Source organism: Hemitrygon akajei, chromosome 14 (assembly GCF_048418815.1).
Source record: "Hemitrygon akajei chromosome 14, sHemAka1.3, whole genome shotgun sequence".
NCBI lineage: Eukaryota > Metazoa > Chordata > Chondrichthyes > Myliobatiformes > Dasyatidae > Hemitrygon > Hemitrygon akajei.
The window spans coordinates 24,500,399-24,515,084 of NC_133137.1; the positions used below are offsets into that span (position 1 = coordinate 24,500,399).

Consider the following 14,686-nt stretch of genomic DNA (forward strand, 5'->3'; position numbering starts at 1 on the left):
CTTTGCTTTTGTTTCTGGCACCATTCTCTATAAACTCTCGATACTGCTGTGTGCGAAGATCCAAGGAGATCAACAGATTCTGAGGTACTCAAACTACCCCATCTGGCACCAACAATCATTCCACGTCACAGTCACCTTGGTCGCATTTCTTTCCCATTCTGCCGTTTGGTCCAAACAACATCTGAAACTCTTGACCATGCCTGCATGTTTGTTTTTGCTTTGAGTTGCTGCCACATTATTTGCTGATTAGGTATTTGCATTAATGAACAGGTGTACAGCGAAGCTAATAAAGCAGCCTCTGAGTATACATGGGAAATATGCGGAATATAGATGGTAAAGATAAATAGAGATAAGAGAAAGGAGTAAAAGGATTGGGAAAGATAATGGTGAGAACAGGAAATAAGAAAGGGAAAAAGAGGAGTAAATTAAGGACAGAGAAAAGAAGCAAAGGCAAAGTGAATGGATTTAGTGGATTATGGGATTGGCACTACTTTCCCCCTTTCAGTATGGAATTTCATCTTACTTGGTGGAATTCTTTCTGTGTCATCTCTAAGAATGTTTCCTTCCCACTTGGGGACTGTCCAGCACATTTCTTCAGAGCCAAATTTCCCTTTTAGCAATAGAGGTCTGAGTCTTTACAACCTACTCCTGCCGGTGGTGCAGACAGAGCTTTTTAATCCTTGCTACTTCTTTTGTGACCAGAAGTGTTGGAAGGTCTTCTCTCAGCGGGCTGGTAGGTGAGAGTCTGTCAGCAGAGTGGGAACAGAAGACTGGCACGTGGACCATCATCCAGAAATGGCCACCTCAGAAATCCAATAACCTCCACCTCAAGATGTTGAAAGAGCTGGAAATGTCCACGTCAGCTGTGACCATCCAAAATTCGAATGTAGTTCTGGTAAGTTGGAAAGTAGTACATGTAATAACAATATTTAAGAATGAAAGAGATGAAAATAAACTACAAACCACTGAGTCTGGCAACATGGTGTTGGTGGAAATGCTAGCACCTGTAACTGGTTGAGCTCAGAGCCTCTCCTCTGCTCCAGGCACCGGCCTGAGTTCCATCGGTACCTTTCGCAAAACTGGAGCTTCACCCTCTGCACCTGATGCAAGCCTGGAACTCCACCTCCGGAAGGACCTGGGGTGCCACTCTCTCTAACATCTGAGCTCATAATCTTCTCATCTTTTCAACAGTATCTTTGGATTTTAGAGATGCTTCTCATCATCCTTACTGGTAACGATGATGTCATCCAGTTAACACCAAGTGCTTGGACAGCCTTGCGGCAACTGTTCCATAGCTTTCTACCAGAGTCCAGGCGTATATGCCACTCCAAGAAACAAGCCTTATAGCAGTAAAGACCTTTGAGTGTTTATGGTGAGAAACACTTCGGACTCTTCTTCCACTTTCATCTGCGGACAGGCGACAGCTAAGTCCACTTTGCCGAAATAATTCCCTCCAGAAAGGTTTGCAAAAGTATCCTCTATCTTGGGCAGAGGGTATTCATCTACTTTTAGAATTGGGTTGATGGTGACCTTAAAATTACCACAGATCCTGACAGACCCATTCTTCTTAGTTAGTGTGACCACTGGCATTGCCCGTGGGCTCCACTCAACCTTGGAAAGAACTCCTTCAGTTCACTAGCTACTTTATCATGGATGGTGTAAGGAATCGAATGGGCTTTGTAAAACTTGGGTGTGGCATTTTCATTTAACACTGCCCCTGACATGTTTTGAGTTTTCCAGTGCCATCCCAGGACGCTGCTGTGGTGTCACCCAGTACCTTTCTTACTATGCTTTCAGTTGGCTATTACAAGGGATGTGGCATGCAAATGGTGGATGGGTACCCAATCAAGTTGTAGTTGTCTCAGCCAATCACATCCGCACAATGTTGGGCCTTTTGTTTTTACCGAAAACAAGCCCATTGTGGCTTGTTAGTTGTTGTATTTCACTGTTACAAATGTCATTCCCTCTACAGTTATCTTTTCTCCATTATAAGTTCTTAACAGGCTATCTGCAGACTCCGGTTCAGCATCTTTGAAATGCTATTCAAAAATTATTTTGTGGAATGACTGAAACAGTCAATCCAGTGTCCAATACCTTTTTAATTAATTTGCCGTTCACTTCTGGTGTAAGCCATACTTCTTGTCTCTTGTTAGTTTTCACATTGTAAATCTCAAGGCTACTCAGACCAGTGTCACTCTCATCATTATCAGATTTTTCATCAACAGCTTAGTGGTCTTTTTTGAATCTGCAACTTGACTTTTTATCTTTATCTCTTCCCTGTGCATTCCATTTATCTTTGTCTGCCTGATATGCTCTTTGTATGTGTCCTAGCGTGTTACATTTTCTGCAAGTTTCGCCTTTAAACCTGCATTAGTCTGGTGTACGTGAGCCCCTGCCACAACAGTAAAACAATTTGTTTGGCCAGCTGTGTTTCTGTTTAGACATTGCAATTCTGTTCATGCTCACTTTCATTCCTGACTGCAACTCAGTTGCGTCTCTGTGTGCTGTTTCCATTCACACAGCTATTGCAACTGCTCTTTTAAATGGAAGTTGTGCACCAGTTAGGAGCTGTTGTGGAATGCTTTCTTGTAAGATTCCACAAAATAAATAATCTCTTAGTGCATCACTCATCCCATCGTGGAAATGACAATGCACCAACAAACTTCTTCAATTCAGCCATATACACTGAAATGGACTCCCCTTCCTTTAAATTCCGCTTATGAAATCTAAATCATTCTGCAATTAACAATGGTTTTGGTTCTAAATGTTCCTGCATTACTTTCATAATATCAGTAAAACTAATTTTGGCTGGTATGGTTGGAGCAGTCAAGTTTCTAAGCAAACTCTATGCCTTTATACCCAATGCATGCAGCAAAATTTTCACTCACTTTTCTTTGGCTATTTCATTTGCTTCAAAATACTGCTCAATTTGCTCAGTATACAATATCCAGTTATTCTTTGTGTAATCAAATGCATCTATCTTTCTGATGTAATCAGCCATTTCTGGTCTTTTTTTACTTATGATTATTATCACCCAGTACTCACTGTTTATGAACCCATGAATTCATCTGTTTTCTGGCTTAAAAAAAAACTTGTACATGTTTCACCTCGTGAAGAAAAAAAAAGTGCTGTGATTTTTAAAAACTCGAATGTCTCACTGTACTTCAACAGGTAAGTAGTCGTCATGGGTTCATTTTAAATTTACTCGTTTAAGCGAGGAGTGTGCATATGACGTGGCGGCATGATGATATATGCCATTCATGTACTTTTTATATAACCCGTAATGAATTATTTACATAAAGGATGCTTAATCAAACAATATATTTGCAATATTACTAAAATATTAAATACACAACAGCTGCACATAACTCCGCCCCTGCACCTGACACGAGCCTGTATCTCTGTCCCTGTACCTGCACCTGACATGAACCTGAAACACCGCCTGGAACACCTGGAACTCCTCCCCCTACACCTGGACCGTGCTTAGAGCTCCGCCCCTTGCACCTGACATGAGACTGAAACTCCGCCTCCTGCATCCGAAGCGCCTCCTGTACCTGGGGCGAGCGTGGAGCTCCACCTCCTGTACCTGGCACGAGCGTGGAGCTCCACCTCCTGTACCTGGGGCGAGCTTGGAGCTCCGCCTCCTGTACCTGGGACGACCGTGGAGCTCCGCCTCCTGGCGCGAGCGTGGAGCTCCGCCTCCTGTACCTGGGACGAGCGTGGAGCTCCGCCTCCTGTACCTGGCGCGAGCGTGGAGCTCCGCCTCCTGTACCTGGCGCGAGCGTGGAGCTCCGCCTCCTGTACCTGGCGCGAGCGTGGAGCTCCGCCTCCTGTACCTGGCGCGAGCGCGGTGGAGGTTTCCGGTTCATCTCCATGGGCTGCCGGAAAGGCTCGGAGTGGAGCCGAGCAGCGTCGGAAGCTGGTGAGTGTGTGGGTGTGGTGAGGGCGGTAGCTGCCGTCCCTGGCCCCTTCCATTCGGCCGTCCCTTGCTGATTGTGGGAGTGCAGCGGCGGATGCCGAGCGCCTGAGACCTGCAATATCGTCTCGGCGTTCAGTGCCATCAGGGCCGGCGCTTGAGGACGGGTGAAGGACAGCGCCGTTATCTGGAATCGGTCTTGTAGGGGTTACACGATAATCTACGGTACCGCAAATCGCAGTATTTTTTAGCGACCTTCCCGATCGAGGGTATGGTTTGTTCGGCCGTAGCTTTTTGTGCTAAAAGAGCATGCAGATTCTGCCAGCATCACTGGTACTGTCACTGGGGGATGGATGGGTTTCCAGGCTGACGCGATGTAGCCGTCTGAAGGGCTGCATCCGAAAATCAAATTAACAGAGATTTACTGAATTTATTGCTTGACAACTATTCAAGCAGTACATTTTGACTGTAAAGTGTCTTAAAGTTATCGCAGTCGCTAAATTATTGAGTGTTTTCCTTTTTCCTATCTACAGTTTGGGAACAGTTTCATAATTAATAGGTGTTTGTATAACTGCCTCTCAATGGGAATTTCGTTTTTGCACATGCTTTTTAAACTGCCATTTTTTTATATGTCTTTTGCCGTGGTATCTTCTGATCTTGTCTTACTGACAAAGCTGTCCAATCTCTTGTATAAAATCCTCTGTGCATTTTGTAGAATGCAGTCAAATGGTTTTATTTCCTTTCCAAATAGATTTACAATGGCTTCTCTGTATCTTCAGTGAAAATATGGTGATGAAATCTCTTGGACTTTAAATATGGATTATTTCTGGAACCTCTGACAATTGATTAAACAAGTGAATCCTAAACTAAAATGATAATATTTCAGTAGAATGTGCATTGTAATGCTGAAATTTTGCAACAGAAATAGACCATGTAGTAAGGAACTATGTTGCATGTGACTTATAGATTTGCTTAAAACAAAACTATGGAAGTTGAGAAGAATTACAAAGTAATTTTCCTTATAATAACCTTCAGCCCCCAAAACATGTTTGTGTGTGTCTGCAGACCGTTGTTTAAATCATGTGATGTTGACTTTTGTTTTAATCTTGTTTCAGGCTGGTGTAAAAAGAATAGGAGAGGCTGCAAGAAAAATGGCGCAAGATAGTATGTACTATTACAGATTGCCTGCTGTTAGATTCATCCCTCTTATTAATATAATTCTATTTGTGGATGGAATATCTACCATCATGCTCTGGATTTTAGGTAATGTATTTTTATCATTGTTGATGGCAAGAGCTAATTGATTTTAATTGATTTGAGTGGGAAATTAAAAACATTTCATTTGCATAAATAGAATGATAGCTTTTGATAACATGACTATATGATACTATACTACATAGACTCTATATGAATATAGACTGACTCTTCAAAGGTTCAACGGTCCAATTTAATGTTAGAGAAATGTATACAGTATACATCCTGAAATGCTTTTTCTTCGCAACATCCGCGAAAACAGAGAAGTGCCCTAACGAATAAATGACAAAGTAAGAACCCCAAAGTCCACCCCAGCTCCCCTTCCTCCCGCAATAAGCGGCAGCGAGCAACAATCCCCCCCCCCACCAGCAAAAAAAAAGCATTGGCATCGATACTGTCATCGAACACCCAAGCGTGAACAAAGCAATAGCAAAGACACAGACTTGCAGTACCCCGAAGACTTCACGTTTCACCCGGCATTCGACATACTGCAGATTCTCTCTCTCCCTAATAAGGGAGAGGGAGGTACCTCCATTTTCCCAGTGAGCGGGGAAACATAACAAACAACTCGCTGTTTTATGATGTTAAAAGTCTGTTACGTCGCTTTTTTTGAACTCTGTGCCCGAAGATCGCAAAGATCCGGGGTCTTTGGACCCACAGCAGATATCCCGACTCCCCCGACAACACACGGACCTTGTGCCATGACACCGACCCTTGAACTCCCGTCTCCAGGGCCCCGAGATCTGAGGCTTCCGAATTCGAGCCGGACTCTCAACGGCCAGTCCTGAAACCCTGAGGACAGGTCCCATTCCCACAAGGAACCGAAGTCAGCATGTAATTCCAGGTCAGGGTCTTCAAAAGAGCCCTTAAAGGGGAAAATAAAGATATTAAAGATGGAAATAGAGTTGTTTCCGAAGATGCAAGCAAATGAGTCACCATTTAGCGCCATCTTAACCTCACTCCACCTCCCGAAGACTCTTTGATGACACTTTAAGAATTTCTTATTAAGACTGAAAAATAGCTTCTTCTCTAGCGTTGTTATGTAGCTAAATAATGCTGTACCCCAGCTTGCCAATAGCCTTTGAGTGTTATGGACTATCAAGGTCACATATTGCATGTAAATATGAGATTTGTTACATATTCAGGCAACAATAAATATATATGAGTTAGGCAAGGGTTTTTATAACAAATAACACGTTTATTAAACACTGAAAACAAACCCCCTCAAAAGTAAACAAACTCAAACGTAACCGGAAAACAGCTGCTGTGCGACAGCGTAAACAGTTCTTAATAGCGTTGCAGTCCAAACAGTCTTTAAAGCGGTATTGAAAAAAAAAGTTCTTTAAAGCGGTATGCCGAAAAAAAAACAGTTCTTTAAAGCGGTATGCCGAAAGTTCAAAAGCTCACAGTCCTTTTAAAAGGAGAGACTTTTTAAAGCGATTTAAATTCTCTTCCACGTCGTTGTCCTTCGATTCCCCCGGCGTCGAACTTTCCCACGAAGAATTTTATGAAATATAACGGCTTAAAGGTACTGACCTTTCTTCCACACTATTCTCAATCTCCCGCTATCCCAGCGGAGATTAACACGAGAACAGTCAACAAAATCCTTCCGAATGAGGATCAAATAAGGTCGTAACCAATCCACCGTCGAAAATCGATTCTCCTCGATTTCTATCTTCCAAATTCTTATCTTCACTCTCCACCAGCAAAGAAACCGCTGGCAATGACCTTTTAAACTTTAGGCATTATATAAAACTTCATTTTTCAACTAAACTGCGTCATCACATTAAATCACGCAGTGACATGAAGTCAGCTTGGCAAATCCCGCCACAAACTGCCCCACCTGACAGGGTGGGTCTTCCTTTTATACCCTTTAAAAAAAGACCTGTCACATGACCTCTACTGGCGGGAAAATGACATCACTCCACCATCACAAGACCATTACCTCAAGTCCAGTATAACTTCAACCCCAGTCACGTGACAAGGGTACCACTGTCACGTGTCACGGGTACGTAACAGATTATTTTTTGAATTGAGCGGCACCACACACATTGTGAATGTCTGTTTTGCATGGACTGGAGTAGCACTGCAATCTCGTTGTCTTGAGCAAAGACAATAAAAGTTCTGTTCTATAGAATCATACAACATGGAAACAGGTCCTTCAGCACAACTGACCAAGAGGCCATCCGGGCTTGTCTTATTTGCTTGGGTTTTGGCCCATATCCTTCTAAACTGCTCCAATCCATATACCTGTCCAATTGTCTTTTGAAAGGCATTATTTTACCTGCTTCAAGTAGCTTGTTTACACTCAGTTGCCCCTCAAGTTCTTAGTAAATCTTTCCCCACTCAACTTAAACTCATGCCTTCTCATTCTTATTTCCCCCAAACCCACAAACAATACTAAATGCCCTCTGTATCTATGCCCCTCACCTCTGTATGCCTCTATAAGATCATCGCTGACTTCTGTACTCTGTACTTGTGAGATGTGCAGTGGATGTTGCTAGCAAGGTTGGTATATGTTGCTCATTTTTCATCTTTGACCATGTTTGCCCACGTCATATACCATGGCACTTAATGATGGTCATTACTAGATGTCTGCTGCAGAGGAAAATTTCCTGTTCCAAAGGTGCTTGCCACCTTGAACATTTTGGAGTACAGAAGCTACCAGTCACAGTGAGGTATATTCAGGAGAGCTTTGACAAGTTTTGACAATGCATTGTATGAGTGCTGCCCATTGTGGCCACACTGGGTTGTGGTGGAGGGAATCAATGTTTAGGGTTGTAAATTGTGCATCATTCTACTGATGCTGTTTATGCCCCATCATTATTTTTGGTAAGCTGGTTATTGGTCTGTGAGTGTTGCTTAATAGCACAGCTGATGAGATCGTCCTTCCATTCCTTCACTAATGATTGCAGGTAATGATGAGGTATTAATGGCCAAGATTAGAATTGTTCTACATTTTATGATAGTGCCATTCCTGGGTAATTTTCTACATTGTCATGTTGATCAGTGTTGTACCTGTACTAGAGACGGGGTTAGTCTTCAAATACAATTGAACTATATTGTGGTGAAGATTGACAGCTAGCTTTGCATCCGCTATATCAAGCCTTTCTTTTGCATTAAGTTGGTTTAAGAGGTTCAGAAAGGTTCAAAGGTTCACTTATTATCAAAGTATGTCTCCGTATACAACTCTGAGATTAATCTTCTCCAGATAGCCATGAAACAAAGAAAAACCATGGAAGTTCTGCTGGTAGGCTCATAGAGAAAGACAGATTGATCAGCTACCTTGCTCTTCTAGATGTAAGCGATTGCAAATGTCTCAACTGTGACTTTTTAGACTTGTATTTTGGCTTTGTTTGATGGAGACATTTACGGGCCTATTCTTCTCTTAACAACACACACAAAATGCTGGTGGAAGATGCCAGGTATAGATGCCAGGCAGCATCTATAGGGAGAAGCGCTGTCGACATTTCGGGCTGAGACCCTTCGTCAGGACTCATTCTTCTCTTGTTTATTTATCACTGGCTGCTTGTGATTGGATGTGGTGGGACAGAAGAGTTTCAATCTGATTGTTGTAATGTAATCATCTTAAACATTCTTTCAGTAAACTTTTGATCCTACTCAGTGTTGACAAGTTAAGTAAACTTTCAAAGCAAATGCAGATTTCCGGAGTTAATGTGTTATTCCTTATCATGATGAGGTAAACACAAAAAATGCTGGAAGCATCTGTTGTAAGACAGAGTTAATGTTCTCAGATCAGTGACCTTTCATCAGAACTACAAAACTAGACTTAAGTGAAAGAAAATCTTAATTAATGAGAGCACATGGATGCAAAAAAAACGATAACTGTCAAAGTCTTTAGTAGACCTAATTAAATAGAAACTTGCTTTGTTTCTTGTTCTTGATAACGCTGCCAGTTTCTGGGTCAGATATGGGTAATTGCTAAGTTTGGAATTAGTGGTTGACAGTTACTTTTTAATCATGCCCTAGATCAAAATTTTGAACTTTTTCTGACGAGTGTTACAGCAAAGCTGCATGGTGGTGAAATGATTAAAATTTTTGAGCCCCATAAGTTAACAATTTGCATAATCAATACAGCTGTGCAGACGGGTTGTTTTTTTAAATAACATTTTATCTTTCTGTCCTGGGCACCAAGAGGAAAAATCTCATCCTTCTGCTTGTGTTTCGATGAGTAGTGTCACTGGCCATCTAATAGAACGTTAAAGGTAGTAAATGAGTAGAATAGGGGTGCACTTGGAATTGGGGGAACAAATTTTGAGCAGTTGTCTTGACATACTGTATTTTCAATAAAGTTATATCTGGGGAGTGAGGTTCCGGTAGTTTACCTTGAATATGTAGTGCAGGAGCTATGTATCTATTTTCTATATGTATTGTATTTTGTTCTGTGTTTATTATGCGTAGTTAGTCATTTGGGTTGGGGCATGGTAGAAGTGGAGAGTTCAGTTACATATTCATGCTTTGTCTTTGGGCCAGTGGGTGGAGCTTGAGGGTGGGCTAGGGGTGGTATCATCTTTGACCATTTAATTCACTCAAATATGCTTGAATATTTTTGAATACATTTAAGAATGCTTGGTTGAGGTATGTTTAATACAATAAGTCTGTTTATTTCATTATATCACTAGTTTTAGTTTAATTTGTTGTTATCTTTTTTTCAGATTGTTCATTTTGCTGATTTCTTAATAAAAGATCGAATGTAGTTTGAAACTACTGGATGGATAGTGAGCGTATCATAGAGTATTCCCCCCCCCCCCACCCCAGTGCTTAGTTTAAGTGGTTTTGATTTGTTCAAAAGTAACTGCTACATGTAGAATTATCGAACAGGAGAAGAAAATTTCACATTAGATGTTCCATAAAGTATTTTAGATACTTGAGAATATTTAATTCTTTTTCATGTTTTAAAGTGGTAAAAGCTTTTAGGTATCAATAAAAAATGAGAATATTTAATTTCAGTTATGTTGAAATGTAGAAATATGTACGTAGGAAATTTTCAAAGCTTAGAATTGACTTTTTAAAAAATGCATACATTTCATACTTAATTCTGTTTTGTGGCATTGCCTTCCATTCATTTTGACTCTGACCTTTTATTTCACCTGTTTGCTTTTTTTTCCAAGGTGGTCGCTCTCACTATTTGGAAAATGATGTACTTAAGTGGTGCTTCTGGAAGTCAACTTTTGATCTTGCGGCATTTTGCACAATGAAAACGTGTATTCTTATAGTAATTTACTTGACAATGGAATCTATTGCCCTGAAACAGATTGATGATCTTAACAATTGCAATCTTAAAAGAAAAAGGGAATTCCTGCACCTGATTAGTTTCACCATCTCAGGTCTCTGGGTTGCATATACAATTGCCAAAGGAATTACAGTTCTTGTCACGCAGAGTTATAAAGAGGTAAATGGTGCTTTTGATCAGTGTAATTTCTTAAATTTGTATTAAACATTGCTTTAATAATTGTAAGGGATATAGGATTATATATTTTGGACAACTGGGAGCAAAAGTGTATTGAATCTTCCTTGCTTTGGAACCACCTCAGTTGGACCATAACCTTAGGAGTAAATATTGGCTAAATACTGTATGTTTGAGACTGGCGGGTTAAATGTGATAATGCCTATTTTGTAAATTACTTCATATTTCCTTCTAACATAGAAGGAGGCTGCTTGACCCATTACGCTTATGCTGGTACTTGGAACAATCCCTTCACGCAATTATTTCATGGAAACCTATTTTCTTTTGCATGCCTATGACATCCACGTTGATTCTCATACCACCTATTACAGCAGGGTAATTGGCTATTTTAAGCTTCCCATCAACCAGCCTGTCTTTATGATATGGGAGGAAACTGAAGCACGTAGAAGAAATCCATAAGGTCACAGAAGGAACATGCAAACTCCACATGGAAAGCACTGAAGCTCAGAATTGTACCTGAATTATTAGAGGTGTGAGGCATTAGCATTACTATCTATTATGCCCTGCGGATGGAATCCATGTGGAGTATATTGGCAGAGCTTGGCCTAGGTGGGATATTGATGAATTCTCTTACCAATCCCACAGTGGGTTAAATTGGCCAACTATTGAAGATCCCACGCGTTCCATTGGTAATTCTTGTCCAGTGGATTAGAAAAGGTATATTATTTATATTTTTTCCCTTTAAAGCACTTGCTGATCAGTAAAGATAATGTGATTTAGATTAACTCTATTCTTTTAGACATTTAGTTTTCAATTATTTACATCAGTTTTAAATGTTTTTAAATTCCCTGAATGTTGGTTCTATTTAAAAGTTATTAAAGCTGCTTCACAGCATTAACAAAAGTTATGGATGTCTGGCTCAAAGTTGTGTGAACTAAAGAAAATACAGGACACCCCTAATTTATGGCCATTTGGTAACAGCATTTCACCCTTAGGGAATTCACAAAGCACTACATAAAAGTTTAAGATAAAGTATAAAATGTAATCTTACAGAATTTGTGTGTGGTGGGAATAAAAGTAAATAAAGCACAGTTTTTAAAAAATCATGTTTTTTCATGACTTTGCTTTATAAAAAGTTGTGATACGATTTGTATGAACACAACGTACTCCTGGAATGCAGAACTCTGTAGAAATTACTTTTTTTCTTATTTTTTTGATTGAGGCATCAGTTCTGTTATTGTTCTAGGCTGAATCAGGTCCACATCCCACTACCCTTTGTCACATATCAATTTTAATCAGCATATATGAGACTGGCTGTTGGTTTATTTTTTAAAACCTACTGTATGAAATAAAGTAACTTCACATCCCCAAACAAGATTATTATACAAATATTTTCTGTTCATCTTAATCTAACAAATAATCTTTACAATGTTTGCAAATACCCTGCAAACTGAGGAACAAGACTTAAAATGGCTTTGATTTTACTTATTTAGGTCTGTTTATAGGTAATAAGCTTCACATTTTCTGTCAAAAGAACTTGCTCTTCTATAGAAATAGTTCAAAATCTTACTTTGCATATAGTATAATGATCAACTTTATGGGTTCTATTGAGAAATGATCTGTAACTAGGAGCCATCAGAGTTGGACTGTTTGATCTCTTCTTTCATCAGTGTTCTTGGAAAAAGGAATCTTGTCATTTCAGATTCCATGGTTTCTTTTAATATTCTTCTAGAATAGGATCCACTGTACATTTTCTCTATTTAAAAGTGCATGATTTGTAATCTAGATAACCTGCATGTTATCCAGATCTGTTTACAGTCATGTAATAGTCACTGGGCAATGTTATCCCATATAAAATAGATGATATATCATACTGTTTTTGTGCATGAAGATTAAAAACTTATAAGATTATGTTAACTGAATTGTTTTTAATAAGACTTTTTCTCCCCCCATTGACAGATGCATCTAACTTTCAAGATTGTTTGTATTTCTACCGTGGTATTCAGCCTGGTTGAGTTCCCCTTTTGTGTTTTTTGTAACAGGTAAAGGACACTGAAATTGTTGAAAAAATCTAAATGCATCTTAATAAGCAGTTGTACTTTGTTCTGTAGCAATTTAATTGCTTCTGAAAGTTTTTAATGTTCTGGGTGTAACTTTTGCAAGTAATACCTGACAAGGTGATCAGATAAAACTGAGAAAGCATGAATGTGATGAAGGTTAAGGTTAAAGCTTTGGTTCATCTGTGAAACATCCAGGGCTGACTTAAGTATGAACTTGACTCTATTATTACTGGACTGAATGCTAGTCTAGAATGTGCTGAAACTGTGTGATATTGTTATCTGTAGCTAGATGTCGGGATCTGTGGCAATTTCCAGGAAAAGCTGCGGAATTTCTTGGTGTTTCTGCCAGCAATCTTTCCTCACTGACACCACCAAAATATAGTGGCATGCAAAAGTTTGGGCACCCCTGGTGAAAATTTCTGTTTCTGTGAATAGTTAAGGAGTAGAAGATGAATTGATCTCCAAAAGTCATAAAGTTAAAGATGAAACATTCTTTTCAACATTTTAAGCAAGATTAGTGTATTATTTTTGTCTTGTACAATTTTAGAGTGGAAAGAAAGGGAAGGAGCACCATGCAAAAGTTTGGGCACCCCAAGAGATTTCAGCTCTCAGATCTCTTTTACGAAGGTCTCAGACCTTCATTAGCTTGTTAGGGCTATGGCTTGTTCACAGTCATTGTTAGAAAAGGCCAGGTGATGCAATTTCAAAGCTTTATAAACACCCTGACTCCCCAAACCTTGTGCCAACAACCAGCAGCCATAGCCTCATCGAAGCAGCCGCCTAGCACTCTGAAAATTAAAATAAATGATGCCCACAAAGCAGGAGAAGGCTATAAGAAGATAGCAAAGCGTTTTCAGGTAGCCATTTCCTGAGTTCATAATGTAATTAAGATATGGCATTTAGCAGGAACGGTGGAGGTCAAGTTGAGATCTGGAAGACCAAGAAAACTTTCCGAGAGAACTGCTTGTAGGATTGCTAGAGAAGCAAATTAAAACCCGCATTTGAATGCAAAAGACCTTCAGGAAGATTTAGCAGACTCTGGAGTGGTGGTGCACTGTTCTGCTATGCAGTGACACCTGCTCAAATATGACCTTCATCTAAGAGTCATCAGAAGAAAACCTTTCCTGCATCCTCACCACAAAATTCAGCTTCAGAAGTTTGCAAAGGAACATCTAAACAAGCCTGATGCATTTTGGAAACAAGTCCTGTGGACTGATGAAGTTAAAATATAACTTTTTGGCCGCAATGAGCAAAGGTATGTTTGGAGAAGAAAGGGTGCAGAATTTCATGAAAAGAACACCTCTCCAACTGTTAAGCACGGGGGTGGATCAATCATGCTTTGGGCTTGTGTTGCAGCCAGTGGCATGGGGAACATTTCACTGGTAGAGGGAAGAATTAATTCAATTAAATACCAGCAAATTCTGGAAACAAACATCACACTGTCTGTAAAAAAAAAGCTGGAGATAAAAAGAGGATGGCTTCTACAATAGGATAATGATCCTAAACCCACCTGAAAATCCACAATGGACTACCTCAAGAGGTGCAAGTTGAAGGTTTTGCCATGGTCCTTACAGTCCCCCGACCTAAACATCATCGAAAATCTGTGGATAGACCTCAAAAGAGTAGTGCATGCAAGTTCTATAGGTCAGTTGTGGAGAGCGCCCTCTTTGTGGTGGCGTGTTGGGGAGGCAGCATTAAGAAGAGGGACGCCTCATGTATTAATAAGCTGGTAAGGAAGGCAGGCTCTGTCGTGGGCACAGAACTGGAGAGTATGACATCGGTAGCAGAGCGAAGGGCGCTGAGTAGGCTACGGTCAATCATGGAAAACCCTGAACATCCTCTGCATAGCACCATCCAGAGACAGAGAAGCAGCTTCAGCGGCAGGTTGCTATCGATGCAATGCTCCTCAGACAGGATGAAGAGATCATTACTCCCCAATGCCATTCGGCTTTACAATTCAACCGCCAGGGCAAGATATGTTAAAGTGCCGGGGTTAGGACTGAGCTTAGTTACCATTCAATGTATTTT

At 40.3% G+C, this 14,686-nt stretch overlaps 1 protein-coding gene across 2 annotated transcripts in view; it reads left to right on the top strand.

Moving 5' to 3' along the window:
* Positions 1-3,835: 3,835 nt before the first annotated feature.
* Positions 3,836-14,686, top strand: part of LOC140738424 (ABC transporter B family member 1-like) — a 146,485-nt gene continuing 135,634 nt past the window's right edge. The window contains exons 1-4 of one of the 2 annotated variants that reach the window (XM_073065695.1): positions 3,836-3,922; positions 5,032-5,179; positions 10,303-10,583; positions 12,558-12,640. In XM_073065695.1, the coding sequence (XP_072921796.1) occupies positions 5,068-5,179; positions 10,303-10,583; positions 12,558-12,640 (476 nt within the window). In that variant the 5' untranslated portion in view covers positions 3,836-3,922; positions 5,032-5,067. Of the gene's footprint in view, positions 3,923-3,981; positions 4,142-5,031; positions 5,180-10,302; positions 10,584-12,557; positions 12,641-14,686 lie in introns of those variants that run through there. The other variant, XM_073065696.1, reaches the window with a different exon arrangement.